The sequence below is a fragment of the Nicotiana sylvestris genome, chromosome 9, assembly GCF_000393655.2.
Source record: "Nicotiana sylvestris chromosome 9, ASM39365v2, whole genome shotgun sequence".
NCBI classification, from domain to species: domain Eukaryota; kingdom Viridiplantae; phylum Streptophyta; class Magnoliopsida; order Solanales; family Solanaceae; genus Nicotiana; species Nicotiana sylvestris.
In genome coordinates this window covers 172,536,016-172,558,494 of record NC_091065.1, presented here as the reverse complement: position 1 = coordinate 172,558,494, position 22,479 = coordinate 172,536,016, and the positions used below count along the sequence as shown (strand labels likewise).

The 22,479-nt window shown below is 36.2% G+C and overlaps 1 protein-coding gene and 1 non-coding gene across 5 annotated transcripts; one reads left to right on the top strand and one right to left on the bottom strand.

The window, feature by feature from the left end:
• The first annotated feature begins 286 nt into the window (after positions 1-286).
• On the top strand, positions 287-359 carry TRNAR-ACG (transfer RNA arginine (anticodon ACG)). The gene has a single exon. It is a non-coding gene; the product is annotated as a tRNA-Arg (tRNA).
• Positions 360-1,884: 1,525 nt separating this feature from the next.
• On the bottom strand, positions 1,885-16,949 carry LOC104216114 (DNA-(apurinic or apyrimidinic site) endonuclease 2). Of its 4 annotated transcripts, XR_708400.2 has the most exons (11): positions 16,588-16,949; positions 15,017-15,244; positions 14,695-14,780; positions 13,234-13,349; positions 13,041-13,121; positions 12,532-12,732; positions 7,159-7,310; positions 5,792-6,387; positions 3,827-3,971; positions 3,166-3,275; positions 1,885-2,680 (listed from the first exon to the last, which is right to left on the bottom strand). XR_708400.2 is itself a non-coding variant. In XM_009766087.2 (9 exons), the coding sequence occupies exons 1-9, from the start codon at positions 16,820-16,822 to the stop codon at positions 3,891-3,893; spliced, it is 1,776 nt and encodes a 591-aa protein (XP_009764389.1). In that variant the 5' UTR covers positions 16,823-16,949; the 3' UTR covers positions 3,455-3,890. The 4 variants fall into 4 exon arrangements, 1 of the variants encoding a protein (XP_009764389.1); XR_011402189.1 differs by lacking the exon at positions 3,166-3,275 and having other exon boundaries at positions 1,886-2,680; XR_708399.2 differs by lacking the exon at positions 1,885-2,680 and having other exon boundaries at positions 2,682-3,275.
• Between the last annotated feature and the right edge of the window lie 5,530 nt (positions 16,950-22,479).

The window sequence follows — 22,479 nt, the reverse complement described above, 5'->3', positions numbered from 1 at the left end:
AAACATAATTTTAATTGATTTCAAAATCTTAAATATTAGGAAAATAGTAAATGACCATTTTGTCTAATATAAAATTTATTTTTAAGGTTATTTTGTAGACCGACATTATATTTGTGCTTTTATAATAATAGATAGATAGATACATAGATAGATAGATAAACTAAAATTGAAGAAAATAAATAGTTTCCTTTTGAAAACCATTCACCAAAGATAGTTCCGTCACTAGGCAACTGTTGGTAAACCATTTCACCTTCATTATAGTAATATTTCATTTTAGTGCCAACTTGACTCCGTGGCCCAATGGATAAGGCGCTGGTCTACGAAACCAGAGATTCTGGGTTCGATCCCCAGCGGAGTCGCATGATGTGTATTTAATTTTGACTTTTATTGCATTTCTTTTTGTATTGCAGCTCTCTTGTTTTGGTTATAGTACTTTTTTATCTGTAAGTTAAAATACGCTTCCCGACAATTTCTCCTCAGTTAATTTCCAGTGTTGCTTTGACTGCTCTCCTTATTTCAAGCAATTCATAAATGATGTTCCTTTCCTTCTATTTCGTGTTAAAATATTTGACTTGATATAGAATTCAAAAAATTAAAGATGGATATTTAACATATAAATCAAATTTAGCAACAATTATTTAGTAGCAGTAAATAATTGAAAATAATTTATTCTATAAAATCAAATATTACGGATAAATAAACTTTTTGATAATAAATACAATACTATTTACTAATCCCCATTTTTTTATGTGATCCAATTTGACTGGTCAGAGTAATAAGAAAGAAATAAGGAGTTTTGTAATTTGTGACATTAAGTGTGCCATAATATTTATGTGACAATAAGACTTTTGGAATTTGTTATCTAAATTATGTTATAATATTTGTGTGATTATAAAAGCTTCCCGGTAAGATAGAAAGTTTCAATCTAAATTATTTTTAAATTTAAGAAATGAAAGATCATTCTTTCTGAAACATACAAAAAAGAAAATAGGGTCAAATAATCTAGGATGTGATGTTTTTTACTTACAATTGAAAGAAATGACCACTAGGAGCAGATATAGAGATGACGCTGGGTTCGACAGACCAATAGATTTGGCTGGAACCTTATCTGTATTTAAATTTTTAATTTATATTTAGAAATTTCAAATTTATATGTAGAAATTTATTAGAACTCTTGATGACTATTCTAAGTTATGCTACGTTCCATCTGCCTTAAACTTTGGTGGTTAGAGTTACGTGATAGATGTTATTGGTAAAAAATAACAGATACCTAAAAGAATAATTACTTAACATCCACATAGTAGCAGGCTGATATTTTAACCAAAGGACGTAGCAAATCTCAACATTCTTTTCTACTTTTCAAGCTAGCGATGAAGAACACCTTCATCTCCCCCAGCCTGAGGACCGGGGGAGAGGGGCGGGGGGTTGCAAAGGAGAACATCGTGTCTACCATAGTTACTTGACTGAAGTTACATCTTACCATAGTTAATAGCTAGTTAGGGGTGTGTTAGATGCTATAAATTAATACACGTACAGTTCATGACTCGGATACCTAATACACAAATATTTCTCTCTTCGATTCTCCTCTTCCGCAATACATCTGTTACCTCAGATTCAGTTGCAACTGAATGAAATTCAAGTAATTTGACATATGAACTTGACATGACGTCCAAAATTAGTGATCTCTGGTCCAAGTTAGATTTTGACCACTAAAATAGATAACTTTCGTTTATTCATCAGATCGTTTAGTATGAGCTAAATATACAACTTACTGCTGTAATCTAATTGCTTATCCGTTTATTTTGAATGTATGGGTTTTAATTTTGAATAGACTCATAAAATCACCAGCAATGTTGTACATGACAAATGAAACTTTTCAAGTGACCAGCAAAAAGCAGTGCCATGTTGTACATTTATCAAAAAAACTAAAATCCCCAGGTTGCTTTCACAATTCACAATTTTCAAAATATTCAACCCCTCTGAAATCTTCCCATGAAACATCTTTAGATACAAGACAATTACATTACCAAGCAAATTCTTTGCTTAATCCATCTATTGGTAAGTATGACCCTCTAAATATCCTTTCTTCGATTCTTTTCTTTATTCATCCAGCAATAAAACAAAACTTACATATATAATGCGACCAGGAGGTCACGGGTTCGAGCCGTGAAAATAGCATCTTGAAATGTAAGGTTAGGATGCGTACAATAGACCCTTGTAGTCTGGCCCTTTCCTGAACCCCGCGCATAGCGGGAGCTTAGTACACCAGGCTGCCTTTTTTTTTTTTTAAATAATGCAAAGCAATTACAGAGGTGTTTGAGTAAAACATTTCCAACACCCAACACCTCATCTTTTTTCCTCCGCCTTCCTCTTGTCATTGACCCTTTCTTTTCTGCTACGCCTATCTCATGTGCATTCCCTTCGTGTTTCCGGAATGAACACTTTGAACCAAAAAACCAAATATGACTTGGAGTACAACAACAACAACAACAAACCTAGTGTAATCCCACAAGTGGGGTCTGGGGAAGGTAGTGTGTATATAGACCTTACCCCTACCTTGTGAAAGTAGAGAGACTATTTTCAAATATGACTTGGGAGTCTCACACGCAAAAGCAGATCTTGATGTCCATCAATATCATGGCCAGCATGTATCAAATTCAAGGTTATCTACATCAAATTCCTAGAGAAATTGCACATTGGCAACACATTATTATATCGTCCTGTATTATGAAAATTTCATAGTGAAAAAGTAAGCACCTTCCTTAGATGGCCAACAAAAGAAACCTTTTGTTTTCATCAATTCAAAATCAGTATACAAATAATGATTGTAACAAGTGTAATAAAGATCAACCGAAGTCCTCTATTCCCATCTCTTGGCAGTTTGTGTTAATTCCTTTTTGTTTGCTTCTAACAGCCCTAGCTAGTGCTAATTTGGTGTCCGTTCCTACTCCAGGAACAACCAGACTGAGAAATAAATCAGTAGAACAAGAAAGAATGGCAGTAGCGCCATTACGGCAAATACTACCAATTTACAGATCTCAAGGAAATGTTCTTTTTTTTTTTGGTCAAAAGGAAATGTTCTTCTCACCATAAAAACTTAGTTCTTTTTTTTATTAGAAAGAAATAAAGGAAAAAACGTAGAAGTAGAAGAAAACAACCACTTGCCTTCCACTCTCCTCGTATTTCCTCCCTTGAGCTTCGCCTCTGCCACCTCCTTCGTCACTACCACCACCAACACTTTTCTCCATCTCCCACCACATATTATCTCAGGCGCACTGATCACAAAGATTATGAGAAAATTCAAAGGCACAATGTTTTGATTAATTTTAAAATAAAGTCCCCAGTTTACTAATATTTCCTTCAAAAATCTAGGTATGATAATATGTATAGCCAACATGCACCTTCTTTAAATTGAAAGCTAATAATAACAGGGACTTAAAATAGTGGTAGAAGGTTTCAATAGAAACAAACTTTATCCATGAAATTCATACCACCGCATGTGGAACGATGTAAGGTTGTGAAGGAAGATGACTAATTTCCAAGTAATTATGCCAAAGAATACAATGGGAAGAAGAAAAGAATGATATTCCTCATGCCAAAGGTCCCGCCCAAGTAAACATCTAAAATTATACAGCTACCAGATAATTTTAGCTAACGACAAGACAGAACACTGAATCTATTGATTTTGCAGTTTATCACGTAAATAAACTGCTATAAATTCCCACGTCAGTACTGTGGGGAAATAGAAGGTTGACTGCCGAGAAAAATACAAGAACGTGGAGATACCACATGCTCCCACTGAGCAAGATCCGCAATTTTAACTAACCTGAACTCTCTCATTATGCAGAACTTTAGTTGTTTATCACGTACGAATATATGCTGCAGAGACTTCACTTTCCTTTCTCCTTACATTTTGAAGCAGCAGCCCATTTGAAATAACCACAATTTGCTTCAGGATTTGATGCAGGTCCCTGAATAGAGAATGTCGGTTTTGTAAGAAAATTCTGGAAGACAGATGGTTTAATGTACAAATCTCTTATTAGACAAAATTCCACCATTCCTAGGGCTGCTGCATGAAAAGATTTGGTGAGACTACCACTCTTTCCTATTGCCAAAGAGAATAATGAGTTCAGGTCATAAAAATGCAGTTGCTAAATCAAAAGATATATCAAGCTAAACAGATTAGAAAAGAGTGCAAGTCTAACAGTTAGCTCCACGATACAGACAGAAAACACTAAGATTACCATACCGAGAAAAACCCTCATCCATTTCTTTTTACCAAGTAAAGAAGTAACTTTATTCAATATTACCCAGAGAGTGCAATGTGTGTGTGTGTGTGTATTACTGAAACTCCTTTAGCTAGATAAAGAGTCCTAAAAGTTCATAAGAGTATCCAGATTATGTACAATATATTTACAGCATAGCCCATAAACCAAAGATTGCAAATGTGCATATTTTATGCTGCGTACAGTTTACACTTTTCACCAAAACATCAAAGATTTCGTTCTTCTCATACATTCCAAAGAATGCATAAAGGGATTGTATTCCCAAAACCTTTTAAAGGCAGTACAGATTATAACCCAAGAAGATTTTGGAATAAACACAACAGCCAGTTACAGTTAAAATGCAAATGAAGATGAGAAGCAGCTTCACAGAAACTTATGCACATATAACATCTGTTGCAGATACAGATCTCTCATCTTTGTAACTTATCCAACAGTATAAGCGCCTCATAAGCTGCAATTCATGTTAAACAAACCACTTTTGGAGGAGATTTAATTCTCTAAATTATTTTTCATGGCCATTGTATCACTCCTAATGTTGTGTTATGCAGTCAATCATTGCAGGACTTGACTGTGAACTTCCAATCTTTAGTTGCTTTCCAGAATAGAGAATCTAATTCAGAACCTAATTCAGAGAATTTCCAGTTTTTTTCTTCTTTTTTTGGGAAAATATCAAGCTATCTTTTTCTACTTCTGGATCATAAGAGTTCCAGCTGAAATTAATATTCTAGCTATCTCCATTTCTCGCAATCTGCCACAGTAGCCTCTTATTGACTACTCGTGTATGCATATCAGGGATTTGTTCTAGCCATTTAACCTGCCAAAATCTTGTTTTCTTCTCATCAGCCATATTTGACAAGATAATAGAATTCATCTAAAAGCTTTTAATATCTCTCCAAAGAAGTGCTACCCAATTTGATATGTTAGCAGGTAACTAGTGCTATGAAAAATATATTATAGGTCTATGTAACACTACTTTTTCGAGGTCACCAAAAAACTTCTCAGCCTCCACCCCTCCTCCCAAATACAAAAAAAGGAACGATGAGAAAGTTCTAGATAAACTTATATATTAGCTAACCGGAAAAACCAAAAAGCCAAGTAGAAATTTGACCGTAAGGTGAAATATTATGTTGCATGGTACCAGGTATCAAATTTCTCGAAATCAAATGGAATTTTTCTATGAACTGGATCACCATGTCACTTAAGCTTGAATCAGAAAAAATCAAAATGTTTTCACATGCTCACACAACTCCAAATTGCTCCCCCCCCCCCCCCCACCCCTCCCCAAAAAAAAAAAAAAAAAAAGAGGAAAACTTGGGTCCAGCCCTTACATCTATATTCTGTTATAAAATTAATATTGAAGTGTATAAGGTAGATAGAGGGGGACACCCATTTTCCACAATTGAGACGAGTTTTCTTCATTCTTTTAAACTCATATTAATATCTACAAAAATCTTACGCCATTGCTTACAAAGTATTTAACTCTATCCACTAACAATGAGACATACCTCAGCTCGAGCACAGACATAAAATCTGCGGCCCAAATTGGGGCCTGCTTTTTTAACAATCCGTGGAACACAAGGTTCTCGATGGCCCTTACAAAGAGGTACAGTATTCTGCATTAATTGCTGAATCCTTTGCCACTCCTGTAATGCCACTTTCCTCTTCTCTTTATCTGAATCGCATGCATCTAACTGGCCTTCATTTTGAATATTGTCAATAGCATTTAATCTGCAGTCCTTTGAAGGACCACTTTCATCATCAGCAGAAGGAACTCCATTGAGGTCAATCTGAGAGTAAGAAATGTCTGTCTGACAAATTTTAAGATCAGCAGAGCTACTGTCAGAAGTCTCACTTCTAGTGCATTTCTGGAAGAACGAGTTGAGTGTGAGCTGAGACCCCTGACCATGCCTTGATTTCTTCTTGGCTACAATGCTCGGCAGAATATTAGCGTTACTTCGAGAACCAAGCACCCTAATTTGCGAAGCTTTACTATCGTAGTTCTCTGGAGTTGAGGTAAACTTTTCATGACTTGGGAACAGAGGGCTTATCCTTTCCTCTGAAATAACTTGCTCAATTGATTGCCTTCTTGCGAACATAGACACTGCACTTTTGAGCAGGAAATTTCAGCAACAAACTATAATATGATAAACTGAACGCAATGTCGCACTATATTTACAAAAACCAAACTTAACACAGTAACTCAAAACATACATGACGATTAAAAGGACACCTTGACTGATGGATAAACACAACTAGTTATACTTGACAAACCATGAATATGGAACACAGAAATGTAAACATTAGAAACTCCTCATATCACTTTATTGGCAATCAAGCATGATCCTTTTGGTTCAGTAACTGACTACTCACTGTTTAAAAGCCTTTCGGAAAATGTATGAAAGATATAGGTTAGATTGATTTTTTCCTGAAGTAAAATTTCTGCGACATTCTTCTACTTTTAGACATTATGATGACCTCCCTTCCTAGAGACAAACAGAATTGAGACTAACAGCTATGCTAGATTAATTTCTTTTCCACTTTGTTTTGAGTTGATCTGAACTTCGAGAAAAAAAATAAGAGATTGATTTGATGCACTAGGTAACTAGCATGAATATGAACGCCCTAGATTGTTTGCTGCTCTAATACTACCTACTCCCGTCAATAATAAACCCATAGGTCTTATTTGCATATTACACATGCTGATTTCTATCACATTCTGGAATAAATTTTTGCAAAAACAGCAATAAACTTGATTTAAAGTAGTGCCTGTCAAATGTGTGAGCAGACATCTATATCAAAAATGTTCGAGTAAAACAATCGCAACAGCGTCCAATAAAATTAATATTCATGCAACTTGACTAGAGACTCTCACCAAGAGTTTGCTGACTCCCGCAGACCTGGGGATGGTATCTGGTAGACAATGATGGGGTGCTATGCTCCAATACTTCAGGGATTTCTACTAAACTCGTGTAAACTGGAACATGATCAGAACCTTCTAATTTGATGCTCCTCCCTCCTTTCCACCTGTAGCATGTAGATTCTCAAGTACGATTGTGAGATCCTCCATCACCATGTTATGGGTCAATGAGTGATAAAAATTGTTAACTCAAACGATAATGAACAATTGAATATCCAATCAGAAAAGTTGGCCAATCATGTATGTGCTTAACTACTCAGCTACTTCTGGAGACAATCTTTTGCACTATATATTTTTCACTGGAAACAAGAGCCGCAGAATATAACTAATGTTAGATAGTTATGTAAATAACGTGAATTAGTCCTAGTCCCCACATAGAATACGAGTAGGACATGTATTGTATAAAATATAAATAGGGCTCATTATATTATAATTGAATAGAATATCAATAATATATTTTTCTCCCGTGCTTTCTCACACGGTATCAGACCAATAGTGAGAAAATACTCGATGTGCAATCTAACAGTGATTCCGGGAAGAAACAGTTTGCCGTGCAACTTTTCCGGTGGTTGTTTGCGTCAAAATCACTATTTATCAGTGTTGTGCACAAACCAACACCACCATAAGATCCGCCGTAGTCCCACTACCAAACCTCACCAGAAAAATATGCCCCGCGTGCCCTCACACGCCGGACAGACAGAAATTTCTCCGGCGAGATTTGTGCATGCGCCGGGCGCGTGAGCCCTCTTACAATCAGATTCTGACAGAGGTCCTTCAGGACAGCTGACTCGTACAGTAATTCCGAGCCAACCCATCCAATTTAAACCAAGTTCCGACAACTTTATTTTTTCCCGGTATAAACAGTGCACTTTTTCCGGCGTGAACATTGTTTTTCTGTTGTGAACAGTGTTTTCTCAGATATTTCTTCCGTTTTTCACTATTTCAAGGCAAGAACTTGGTTCCCAGAGGTCGTCTTTCCCTTTCCAACTCCGTCTAACTAAGAAAAAAAAGGAAGTTTCCAGCTTAACTAACTTGTTCTGATTTGGCATTCTAAGGTTAACCATACAAGTATTAGTCAAGAATTTGAGAAATTGGTTGTAGCGAAATGGGATACAATACTATGAATAGTTGGATGGTTTCTCTACCAGATTATATTGAGTTTCTTCGGTACAAAACATATAAACAGACATCTTCAGAGATAGCTTCCATTGTTCAACCAGGTAATAGCGTGACTTGTGTCTCCTCTTCATCCTCCGATTCTTGGCTCATTGATTCAGGTGCATCTGATCACATTTCTGGTAACCAATCCCTTTTCACTACTATTTCATATTCTCAATCTCTTCCATCAGTCACAATGGCCAATGGATCTCAAACCATGGCAACTGGAATAGGTCAAGCAAGTCCATTTCCTTCCTTACCTTTAGATTCAGTTCTTTATATTCCCAGCAGTCCTTTTAATCTCATAGTCATTAGTCGCTTAGCCAAATCACTTAAATGCTTTGTTTTATTTCTTAATGGCCTTGTTTTTGTACCGAAACGCAGTACGGGGCGGATCATTGGTACCAGGCGTGAATCAAATGGACTTTATTACTTTATCCTTGCTAAATCACGTGAACTCACATCTTGTCTTTCTTCAATAACTTGTCATGTTACTGATTAATCAGATTTATAACATAAAAGATTGGGAGTTTGTCAAAACTTCAGAAAATGGTACCTGGATTATCTCACTTGTCCACTCTAGAGTGTGAGTCATGTCAGCTCGGTAAGCATACTTGCTCTCATTTCCCTCGGCGTCCTGATAATCAAGCAGAGTCACCGTTCACTTTAGTCCATTCAGATGTTTGGGTTCCTAGTCGGGTTAGTTCTACCTTGGGATTCCGCTCAACTTTGTCAGTTTCATTGATGATTATTCCAGGTGCACTTGGATATTTTTTAGGAAAAATAGATCTGAGTTGTTTTCTATTTTCCAGACCTTCTACGCCGAAATTCAAAATCAATTTGGGGTTTCAATCCGAACATTTCGTAGTGATAATGCCCTAGAGTATTTATCTTCCCCATTTCAGCAGTTTATGAACTCTCATTGGAATTATTCATCAAACATCTTGTTCGTACACATCTCAACAGGATGGGGTAGCTGAAAGAAAGAATAGACATCTCATTGAAATTGCTCGTACCCTACTCATACAATCTCATCTTCCGTTGCGTTTTTGGGGGGATGCAGTTCTCACATCCTGTTATTTTATTAATCTTATGCCAGCCTCAGCTATCCAGAATCAAGTTTCATTCTCTGTCTTGTTTCCCTACTCACCTTTATTCTCTCTTCCACCTTTGAGAGCATGTGTTTTGTTCATATCCTTACTCCAGGAAAAGATAAGTTAGTTCCTCGTGCTCTTAAGTGTGTATTTCTAGGTTACTCGAGAACGCAAAAGGGATATCGATGTTATTCACCTGACCTCCAGCGGTACCTTATGCCTGCTACTGTTACCTCTTTGAAACCCAGTCATACTTCACAAGTTCAGGTGATTGCTTAGATATTTCTAAGGTGCTACTAGTTCCATATTTTGGAGATTCATTTCCCATTCATCTTCCTCCACAACTCCAGTTACACCACCTACAGCTCTAGTCCCAACTCCACCACCTACAGCTCCAGTTCCAGCTCCACCACCTACAGCTCCAGTTTCAGCTCCACCACCTACAGCTCCACTACTCCTAACTTGTCATCGTCGTCCACGCCCAGCATCAGATCCAGCTTATTCACGTCATGCACCTGACCCTACTCCTATTGCGGACTTGTCGCCTCTTAGTCAACTGATTGCACTTCGAAAAGGTATATGGTCCATACTTAATCTTAATTTCCACTATGTCGGTATAAGTTACCATTTTTTCATCACCCCACTATGCGCTTGTATCATCTTTTTTCCTCTGTTTCCATCCCTAAGCCTACAGGTGAAGCATTGTCTCATCTAAGATGGCGGCAGGGTTATGATTGACGAGATGTCTGCTTTACATACGAGTGGTACTTGGGAGCTTGTTCCTCTTCCTTCAGGTAAATCAACTGTTGGTTGTCGCTGGGTGTATGCAGTCAAAGTTGGTCCAGATGACCAGGTTGATCGACTTACGGCTCGTCTTGTTGCCAAAGGGTATACTCAAATATTTGGGCTCGATTATAGTGACACTTTCTCTCCCATGGCTATCCATGGATGTCGTTCGCCATTTGCCTCTTTATTAGTTGGACATTAACAATGCTTTTCTTCGCGGTGATTAGGGGTGGCAAACGGGCGGGTCGGGTCGGATATGAGCGGGTCAAAACGAGTAATTTAAAAAACGGATAAATTATCTGACCCGATCCGCATTTGAGACGGATATAAAACGAATTTATCCGGCGGATAATATGGATATCCATATTATCCATGGCTTCTTAAATATGATCACTTATGACAGAATTCCTTGTCTTCCAAACTTGAGGAACTCCAATTTGAGGCTTTACAAATGTAAAAGCTAAACACATTAGTTATCCATTGGTTATCCATTTGGTTAATCATTTTCTAAGTGGATAATATGGTTCTTTATCCATATTCGACCCGTTTTTAAATGGTTCATTATCCAACCCATTTTTCGATGGATAATATGGGTGGATAACTGTTTTCTTTTAACCATTTTTCCACCTTTAACGGTGATCTTGAGGATGAGGTTTATATGGAGCAACCACCTGGTTTTGTTTCTAGGGGAGTCTAGTGGTCGGGTATATCGGTTGTGCCGGTCCCTCTATGCTCTAAAGTAGTCTCCTCGAGCCTGGTCTGGTAAGTTCAGCACAGTAATTCAGGAGTTGAGCATGACTCGTAGTAAAGTTGATCACTATGTATTTTATCGGCATTCTGCTTCAAAACTCTGTATTTATCTGGTGGTTTATGTTGACGATATTGTTGTTATTGGCAGTGATCATGATGGTATTAGTAGGTTGAAAAACCATCATTCTTTATCACTTTCAGACTAAGGATCTAGGCAGATTAAAGTTTTTCTAGGTATTGAGGTCGCTCAATCTAGCTTAGGTATTGTACAATAGAAGTATGTCTTGGGCATTCTTGAGGAGACAAGAATGACAGGTTGTAGACCTGTTGACACTCCTATGGATTCGAATTCTAAATTTCTGTCCGGACATGAGGAGCCGCTTAGTGATCCTACAAGATATAGGTGGCTAGTTGATAAACTAAATTACCTCACAGTCACCAGACCTGACATTTCCTTTCTTGTGAGTGTTGTGAGTCAGTTTATGGATTATCCCTGTGCTAGCCATTGGGATGCAGTTGTCCGTATTCTTCATTATATAAAATCAGCTCCGAGCAAAGGATATTGTTTGAGGATCGAGGCCATGAGCAGATCGTTGGATACTCAGATGTTGATTGGGCAGGATCACCTTCTGATAGACGTTCTATGTCTGGATATTGTGTTTTAGTATGAGGTAATTTGGTATCTTGGAAGAGCAAAAAACAGAATGTGATTGTTCGATCTAGTGTAGAAGCAGAGTATCGAGCAATGGCTATGGAAACATGTGAGCTAGTTTGGATCAAACAGTTGCTCAAAGAGTTGAAATTTGGTAAGATCAACAAGATGGAATTTGGGTGTGATAAGCAAGATACCCTTCATATTGCATCAAATCCAGTATTCCGTGAGAGAACTAAATACATTGAGATTGACTGTCAATTCTTTAGAGAAAAGATACTCTCAGGAGATATTATGACAAAGTTTGTGAAGCCGGACGATCAGCTTGCAGATATTCTCACCTAGTCCCTCACAAGTCCTTGTATTAGTTACATACGTAACAAGCTCGGTACATATGACTTGTAGGCACCGACTTGAGGGGCAGTGTTAGATAGTTATGTAAATAACATGAATTAGTCCTAGTTCATATAGTAGGAGTAGGATATGCATTGTATAAATAGGGCTCATTGTATTATAATTGAATAGAATATCAATAATATATTTTTCTCCCGTGCTTTCTCACAACTAAGAATACAAGTTGGAATTTTTTCTTGCTATATCCTTATAAATTTTTACTTCTAGGTTTTTTGTTGTTGTTGTTGTATATCCTTATAACAGATTAACAGAAACTGTAACATGACAGATTTACGAAGTCGTAACACAAATCTTTTCATCGCAGCAAAGCACACAGGTAATCAGAACAAACTAATGTCTACTGATATCGAGCAGCTAAGTTACATTCTTATCTCTTTCAGAACTATCCTCACTTGTTTTTGAGAGTTCATGCTTCGAAGGTCATTCATCCATAATGCGATCATGTAATTTTCCATACTACAAACTAAAGTTTACCTTGGCGTATTTCCAGGTTTCCACCTTTGAAATTGCATCAATATGTCACACTCTGCAACATGGCAAGTACCAAAGTCATGCCCTTCTTGATTTTCCTCACCATGCAAGCATGATCCTGCACTAAGTATATGGTCAATCCTAGAACCAAAATTAAATTCCTCGGCTCCTGTACTCTGTGACCAGCAAGTATAGGCTCCTTTTCTGTAGCAAAAATGCAAAATACAAGACGAAGTAAGATGACAAAAGGTTCATACAACAAGATGACAAGAAATACAATAGTTAAGGGAGATGAGGATGACTACTCTATCTCATTTCTTATTTGACTTTGAAAACAATGAAAGTTTCAGCCAGTATGTGCTTTTGTGGAAAAACGTACGGAGAAGGACTTAAAAAATGACCTTTAGAAGCACTACATGTTCGCATGTCAAGAGGATTTCCTCCCTTTTCCCCTTAGCTGTGTAGAGAAATTAGAAAATTACAAAAGTAAACATAAGTAGAAAGAGAGAAACCTATCAGGATGTTTTGCTCTAAAAACATCAAGGAGACGCCCTCCATTCTGCAATAATAACGATCTAAACCATTTCCTGAACCTGCAACACAGTGGAAATTCACCAGTTACCAAGTAGAATTGTTATCTTAATAAAACGAGACCAAAGAATTAATCTATATCTTGCATAAACAATATTTCAGGAAGCAGCTTACTCGTTCTTCTCAAAATCAGGTTCTGCGTCACAGCGATCTATGGCAGCAGGAGCAATATTGAGATCCCCTACGATGATAATCCTCCTTCCTTGATGCAGGAGACACTCCCATCTTCTCTACATAAAAATGACTAGTATGAAGCAAAGAGTGTGAAGTTCAGAAATGCATGTTTACACTGTAAGTACAGGCTATTTCTGCAGTCAATGAAGAAATATGCTAATAGACATAATATCCTGGAAAAGATAGCAGAGATATATAAAGGGCAGCACGGTGTGCGAAGCATCTCGCGTTCACGCAGGGACGGGGGAAGGGTTGCACCCTACGCAAGCATCACGACATATTTCATGGATCGAACCCGTGTCCTATAGGTCACATGGAGACAAAAATAATTAGCTAACAAAATAGATAGAGAATTGCAAGATACCAAAATAGCATTAAACAACCATAAATAATTGGACGTAAAGTATGTAATACGATTAGTTAAAACATCAATCAAATTGATGCTTTCACTTCCTTGTCCCTTTTCTTTTTAAATGGGTAGCTTTGTTTTTTCATTTCCTTATCTGTAATAAGAAAAGGAGAAACTTTAAGTAAATAAACACACCAAGGGACGACACCAATCATAGTCACCTTTCTATCACCAAACAAGGCTCAATATGCTACAAAAATGATAAAATCTCTAGAAGAATGACCAACTCGTCCTTGCAGGATTAGCCATACCACAATCCTAGTGGCAATCTTCCTAATTTCTGCTATAATCACCTCCTTTTCAGTATTTATTGGACCAGTACACAAAACTAATGCACCATGTGGCAAGCAAAAATTGAAGTATGATACCAGCTCCTCAGATTCCTAACATCCTTCATCACATACTACAGCCATTACAACCCACAAAAACTTAATTCCAAGGGTTTAAGAACAAACTTCTCCCAGCTAAAGAATTGTAAATTCGCATCCCACATATCAGAGTTGCTTTATAAAGCCGCAGTCAGGGCCTGGTCGAGACTTGGAGCCTTAGATAAATGACAACAATGAGGAAAGTAACATGGGATTCTCACAACATTTTCCAAATAGAAATTTGACATTTTCTAAACCTTTCCACCCACTACACACTGATAGAAATTTATGTTAAACATTTAGATCAACTACTCCTTGATCCCAAATTAGTTGGGGCGGCTATATGAATCCTCTATATCCATTCTGCTCTACTTAGATCCCAATTTCAATAATTTGTGCTAAGATTTGGTGCGATTAAAATTTCAAAATGAACCTCTGTAGTGGACATATCACCAAGAAAAAAAAAACAAACTTAATGCTAAGATTACAGGAGTTATTGATATATTTGGTGCAAGATTTCCTCATCAATAGAGCAAAAGCTAATTTAGTAATTGAAAATAGGAGAAAAGAAAATGTCATTTCTCAGGTTCTCATAATTTTACAACCAAATTGAGAATTGATTACCTCTAACATCTTGAAAAACGTCAGCTTAAATTGGATTCTCTCAGAGTCATCCTGAACAGCTCTGGGCCCATATATATTGAATAAAACTGCAAGAAGAAACACTGGTCAATCACCAAGCTATGGTGGGAGTAAGAGACTCGAATGTGCAATAAAATATCAATATATATATATATATATATATATATATATATAGAAGAGTTATATCACATAGTGAGCCAGAAAAAGAAAAGGACAGGGCTTTCAACAAATGTTTAGACTATGATTTGTTCTTCCAATTAGAAATTATCCATCGCTATTGTTTCCGGGGATAGCATGTACTCACCAAAATGACCATGATCAGTAATCAGACAACGTCCCTCACTATCAACTTTAAGAAGCTCATCTTTAGAAAAGCACTCAAGGCCTTCTGCTATTGAAGGACACTCATCCTTTCTAGATTCATATCCGTTAGATGTCCCAAGGAGACCAGTGAAGCCCTCTTCTGCAGCAATTGGCAGAGCTACCTCATTGCTCAAGAATGCAGATTTTACACGGCAAAATGTTGCAACACCTGGACAAGTAGACATAAATTCAATTATTTGTCTCCGTAATGCATGCCTATATATGCATACATGAAAAAATAAAAGAAGAATTTACTAAGGCCATTCCACTCCTACAGAAACTTTTTGCATTAGTTAGCACTGTCCTACTTCAGATATACCAAGTCGAAAAAGAAACGTTCAAACTTATACACAAAAACAAATTCCTAAACAAGCTCCACCAAGAATAGCTTAGCCTGCAAGACTTTATTGTTAGCAATCCACAAGACTACTCTCTATGTTCATCAACTTCAAGATTATGAAGATAAAGAGAGATGTAGGGTGTTGTTGCTATGATGAAAATGTTTTCTTAGATGTTTATCACTTTACAGTGTTAGGTTACTTCCAATTGCTGGAAGAAATATCAAAAATGAGGAAACGATTTTTGTCCCTTAAAGAGGCAAAAAGTCATTTTTCCTTTACAAAATTTCTAACTCTTACTTTGTATCACTTGCTTCAACCAAAAGTTAGACATTGTTGTCAATCTTTAATACTCATGAATATGACAAAAACACTATAGGCATACCCTATCCACCACCTTGTACTATTACTATACTCGGCCTATTTTTTTACAAGCCAAACACTCAAAAATGATCCAACCATGATATCCAAAGTCAAGGAATTTCGACGAATTGCTCTTTCCACACCATACACACCCTACAATTGAGCTAGCCAAACTTTCCCGATCAATGAAGATCAATTCAGCTAATATTTCATTGAAAAAAGAACTCAGCTGCTGAGATTGACACAAAATGAGCTAATGAAAATTTACACTACATATCAATCAGCCAACTAATCCTCTATCTATTTGAGCATATTTCATTCCAATACTCAATAAATTCCCTCTATTCAGGCATATTTCATTCCAAAATACTAAATAAACAGTAAATTAGGAATTTCAAAACCTATCCAAAACTCACACTTACTCTTACACTGACACACAATACCTAACCAAAAGTTATATACATGAACAAATTTTTACACCATCCGTGTAACTTACCCTTTTTTATGAAGTTACTTGACATTTATTTAAAAATTACCCATCGATGTTACTCCCTTTGTTTCAATTTATGTAAGCCTATTTCTTTTTAGTCTATTTTCAAAAAAATGACCTCCTTTAAACTTTCCATTTTATCCTTAATGACAAGCTTATATAACTAGAACTGAGGTAGCATTACATAGAGTTACTTGCAATTCCTGAGTTTTACACTGTGAGCCCATACAATTTAAACTCACTCAAAATAAACTCTTGCAAACATGCAACCTAACATAAAATAAAAATTTAAAAAAGTAGAGCTAAAACATTAAAAATTACCGGAATAGCCAGCGGAGCGGCCACGATCAGAAGTACGAGTGCAAGAGAAGAAAGACTCGTAACCCTCAGCACGAACCAAATCGGCTCGTAAATCATGTTTGGACAATTTAGTTTCCTGAAAGCAGATGATATCAGCGTCGAGTGAATCTAGAAGTTTCGGAAGTGAACCGTATTGTTGTATGCGTGGCCTTAAGCCGTTCACATTGTATGTCACTATCTTCATTCCTTTCTTCATTCAGGAATTGCAGAACCGATAATTATCACTGTTTGATTTTTTTCCGTCAGCATTTTAGCCTCAAAAACTCACTGCTCCGACAACGAAAGCAAGTGCCGAGTAGTGCATTCCCAACAGTTTTAAGCCTCATTGCTGTTCTTCGTACAGGACTACAGGGGGGAGGAGGGGAACAAACGATGTCGTTTTGAGATGCATTCCAATTGCCACTTTGGCATTGTTTTTTTTTTTTTTTGGTAATACTTTGGCATTGTTTCTTGCTAGTCCCTTCACAAAAGAATGATAAAAATTTATCAATATTTATGTTGATTGTTACTTAAATTTATTATATTGTATCTTAAATCCATCGTTAAATATGTCACTTTATGTAATAATTGATTTGGTGTGATCGTATTGATATCTTATATTTTTCTCTCATCTTGTCCTTCTTTATTATTAAACTAGTAACTTTACCCGCGCTTTGCGCGGGGTTTAAGAAACATCAATAAAACCTTTAAAAAAATTATCTAGTTAATAACAAATGTAGATATATTACTCTTTTTATGAGAAAGAAAATCGTCAACAAATAAAATGCATTTGGTTTAATTTATAAATTTAGTTTATTTGTAGTAAATAATCTATGTGATATATAGTTAACCGTATATTATCAATGAATATTACTTAAGTTTTATCTAATTATAAAAGTCCAAGACTAAGAAAAACAAAAACTAAAATTAAAATAAAAGTTGCATAGATTCTTAAAACTACTTGTGAGCTCGTGATTTTTGCCCTATATGAATTACTCCCACAAATTCAAAACAAAACAAATTTTTTCATTGTTTGCAATTTTGTGAATTTTTGTGGCATTTTTGTCAATTGTATGCATTTGTTTGTGCATGTTTATTTTATTTAATTAATGAAAAACACAAAAATACATTGCATTTGCATTTAGGATCTATTTCACATTTTGAGGTTAATTATTAAATTAGGTGCTTTATTAAAAACAGGAAATCACAAAATTGGTTTATTTTTGCATTTCTAGCCTTTTAACTATAAATCAATAATTTTCCCCTTTAATTTAGAAGTAATTAATTCTTGTAAATATTATGTTAGGTTTTTAGCTTAATTTAGTAAATTAATTACTTTTTAGGAGTTTTTAATTTAAGTTTTAATTAATTAAAAAGGAAAAGAAAAAACAAAAAAAAGGGAATTAAAAAGACTTTTGAAAGAAGGTTGATAGTTTGGGCTGCCTTTAATTAAATTTACACAGGCCCAAGTCATTTTTTCTTTTTCCAAGACCCAGTCAATTCGGCCCAAAACCCACTCCCTACCTGGTCCGTCGCCACACCCCACCAAACGACCTCGTTTCTTTGAGATTCGTCTGAGCCCTTGATCTTGCCCAAATCAACGGCTAGGAACTGGGCCCTCACTTATTATATAATGGTCCTAACAAGTCACCCCCCTCTTCTCGTCTCCCAAACCCCCTCCCTTCAAAGAATCTCATATGAACCTTAACCCGCCGCCCCTTTTCTCCACCGCCTTAAACCCGGCGGCGCCACCTCCTCTCACCCCCAAATCAACATCATGCAATCTCCAAGCCCCCCCCCCCCATTCCGAATCCCCACTTAGTTTCTTTCAAATACCCCCAAAACCTCTCGAATCTTAAATCTAGGGTTCGAGTTCTAGAGGTCAAAGTCAAGTTCATCCATGCAAGGTCATCCCTCCAGTTCCTCCGAGTGTTCAAAGCCTGGTTCATCTCAGAATGGTGTTATTCGTGTGTTCTTAAAAAAGAACAGGCGATTTATACCATTTTGGGATTAAATCAGAACTACCCGGTGATTTCAAGTTTAAATCGGTAAGTTTCTTATCTTTCTTCGCCTTTTTGTTCATCTTTCTGCCCCGCCTCTTCTTCTCCTTTTCTTATCTAGCATGCCCCGACTAAAATCAGCTTCAAGCCTAGTTTTTCCGTTGAGGCAGTTTGTTTTCGTGTGTGGTTGTGTATTTATTTTCGTTTCATTTCCTCAGTTTTCTTTTAAAATATTAACCAATATCCTATGTTTCTCTTGATTTTATGATAACCTTTCTGATAAAATAGCTTAGGTTAGATTGTTAATAAATTGGTAATTTAGTGTTAATTTCAATTTAGTACTTTTAGCTTAAGAAAAATCATCAATCGTAGCTTAGGTTTTCTGAAATCACACAATTATTTCCTTTTTCTGCTTATCAGCAATTTGGTTGGGTTTCTGACTCCTTTTGGTTTGGGCTTGAGGTTCATTTGATTTGTTCATTTGGACCTGAACATATGGGTCATTGACCCATGACCCATACTCATAGGTTTCAGCAGTAAAAACAGGATCATTAAGGGGTAATTTGGGTAGTCTAGTCTAGGAAATCTTTGTATAACTGAAATGGAAGCTTCTTGGAAGCTGACTTTGGGATTGTTTTGAAAATCTGAAAACTAAATAGGGATATCTAGGCAAAAATAAAAACATGAAAAAGGCCTAAAGGAAAATTTGAGTCTCTATTAGTTGCCTTATTGTCTTGCCTTTAAAGGCATCCCTATCTTGCCATTCAAGGCAGACCTGAAGAGATAAAAAGTACTGGGAAAAAACGGCTGAAAATTCCAATACAATTATTGTTGCATTGCATTTCATATGTGATTTTTAAGGTCTTCAATTTCTGAAACAAATTTTGATTCACCTGGGGATGGAAATGGATTGAGTTTGGTTTAAAGCCTGCTGGGCTCTTGCCGATTGAAACTATTTTCTTTTGGATTACTGCACATCATTCCTGGGTTGGAAGCTATGTGAATTTACTGCTCCATCGTTGAAGTTTAGAGTTAACTGTTGTTGCTGCTTCTTGCTACTCACTCATCCTCTGATTTTGTTTTTCTTGTGAATTCCAGGTACATTTTCTTAGTTCTGCCTGATGTAAGTTTCATATTGAAGATGGAAATAAGAGCTAAAAGCATTGCAGTAGATTTAGTTGTGTTTCACTTACATTTCTTCGTGTTTTTTGTGCTTTTGGCCAAACGAAGTGTCATGGGTTCGTTCTAGTTAATTTTTATCTGAGTAATTGAATTCATATAGTTGTATTTGGCTTGAGACTGCTGAAATGTTGTTTTGGGAGAACTCAATCAACTTAGATACGTCCTCAACTCACTTTGGCTTTAGATGAGCCAAATGATAATGTACTGATACCAATCTCATATTTGAATTGCTCTTAAAGATGCTAAGAACAGAAATGATGTTGTTTAAGGTGTTGTTGAAGGGTATGTGATTGAATTTAATTTAGAAGTGTTTTAAAAACTGGAATGCTTCGTCAATCGATTTGAGTATGAACATTTAAAAGGGGAAGCATGACTATCTAGTTAATGTTTCAACGATTTCAATTTATGGTATGTAAATGATTATCATGTGAATGTGGTTAACTTAAAAATGGCTTGGAATGGATTTAAGTTTAGTTTCAATCGGTGCTTCAATGCCTAGTAATTATAGATTTAATATTGGTGGTTGTTCAATATCAAGTTTATGGATCTGTGGTGTTCAAATCCTTTTGTCACTACATTTTTAAAAGTTTGATCGCTTTCTGTTGTTCTCCGGGTTCGACACGCGAACCCCCCTGATACTCGGGTTGTGCGTGGCTTCATAAAATTGAGCTTCATGCATGGGCTCAATGGAATTTGTTGTGGAATTTTACCCTTACAGCTTGACGGTTTTAGTGAGCCGTTGGGCCTCACGTCAGGCCAGGCCCAGGTGGTGAAACAAAATTGAAGTAGACCTCATGCCTTAGCTCGTTTGGATTCACAATTTAGATTCATCTTAACTTAAAAAATAGTTCAAGTTCCTTAAGCCGTATTTAATTGGTAAGCCCTTTTAGTTAATTTGAGGCAAGCTATTAGCTAAGTTACAATTCATGGCTTCAAAGTTTAGCTTTGGATTTCCCCTGAAAATTAGAATCGAGATGTGTCGTGCCGAACAAAATTTCAATTGCACGGCCCTCACTTGATTAATGTTTTATCCTTAGGAATCGAGGCGTTCCATTTAGCGAATTTTCATGGCCCTCGCAAAGTTGCAAACGCGTAATTGCTTTAGGCGCGTTATTTTAATAGCTTACCTTCCTAAACCCGGGTGCGCATTTATGTGACCCAAATCCAAATCTCAACGTTAAATAAAATGTGTTGCGGACTGCGGGTGCATTTATTTGACGTGGTTCAAGACATATTTTAAATGGCAATGCAATCTTCCTTACAAAAAATAAATAAATAAAAGCGGCTAAAAAGTTAAAATTGAACCATAGGCTAAAACATGTATTAAAATCAGATAATAGGCCAGTTATAACCGTTGAGTGACCGAGCTAGAACCACGGAACTCGGGAATGCCTAACACCTTCTCCCGAGTTAACAAAATTCCTTACCCGGACTTCTGTGTTCGCAGACTGTAATACAGAGTCAATCTTTTTCTCGATTCGGGATTTGAACCGGTGACTTGGGACACCATTAATCATCCCAAGTGGCGATTCTGAATTTAATAAATAAATCATCCTGTTTCGATTGTCGCTTAAATTGAAAAAACTCTCTTTATACACCCTCTTGGGGTGTAGTAAAAAAGGAGGTGTGACACTACTAATTACACAAATAAATTAAATTAAATTATTGTTAGTTGTATATTGAGAAACTGAAAAAATTTATGAGAAAAAATATATTTTTTGACAAAACATCATTAGGAAGACCTCCTCCTCTTACCTTGCAACATAAATGTTAAAACTTTTATTCGGTTAATTTATTATATTATTGTGGTAGTTAAAAGCATGCTTTTATGGGATTCATTTAATTGAGTAACTGCAATATTAAATTAGAGATAATGACACGCTAATTTAAAGAATAAAACTCACCAAACATCCACAAGAATATTTAATTTTTTTATAAAAAAAATCTTCAATAACACACTTAATAAGATAAGAACCAAAACTAATTGTGTGTAAATCATAACATTAGAATAATGAGTATTGTTTGCAAGTTGATTATGAACTTTACTAAGTTTTCGATCATCGATAGTATAACCCGAAAATATACTTTATTTCATAAAGTTAATAACTCCTTGTCTAGTGATTTTTAAACTAATGAAAGCCTACCCTATTTACTGCGTTAAAAATTTTGATTGGTAATAACTTATTATTACATGTGTGTCACGATCCAAAATTTACTGATCGTGATAGCACCTAACCCAACCCATTAGGTAAGTCAACTAATAACTATCCAATTTCAATCATATTAATAGAATAATTTAAACAAAGAAATTATCTGAAGTTTTATACATTTTCCATGGACTGGTAGTACAAATCATAAGCTTCTAAGAATAGAATTTACAAAGTTGATATAAAGAAATACATCTTCTGTTTGAAAAGTATATAAATAAAGTTTTATAAATCTACGACTACCATGAACAAGAAGCATCTATAACCAGAACGCAGGTATATCTTCAAATCCAGCAACCATCGAACACAACAATAACAACAACCAACATCTGCATGCAATGTACAGAAGTGTAATATCAGTACAACCAACCCCATATACTGGTAAGTAACAAACTTATCCTTAGGTTGAAAGTAGTGACGAGCTGGAACATAGGTCGGGTCCAACACCAATAACCAACAACAGTTCATAACAACGTGGACCATAT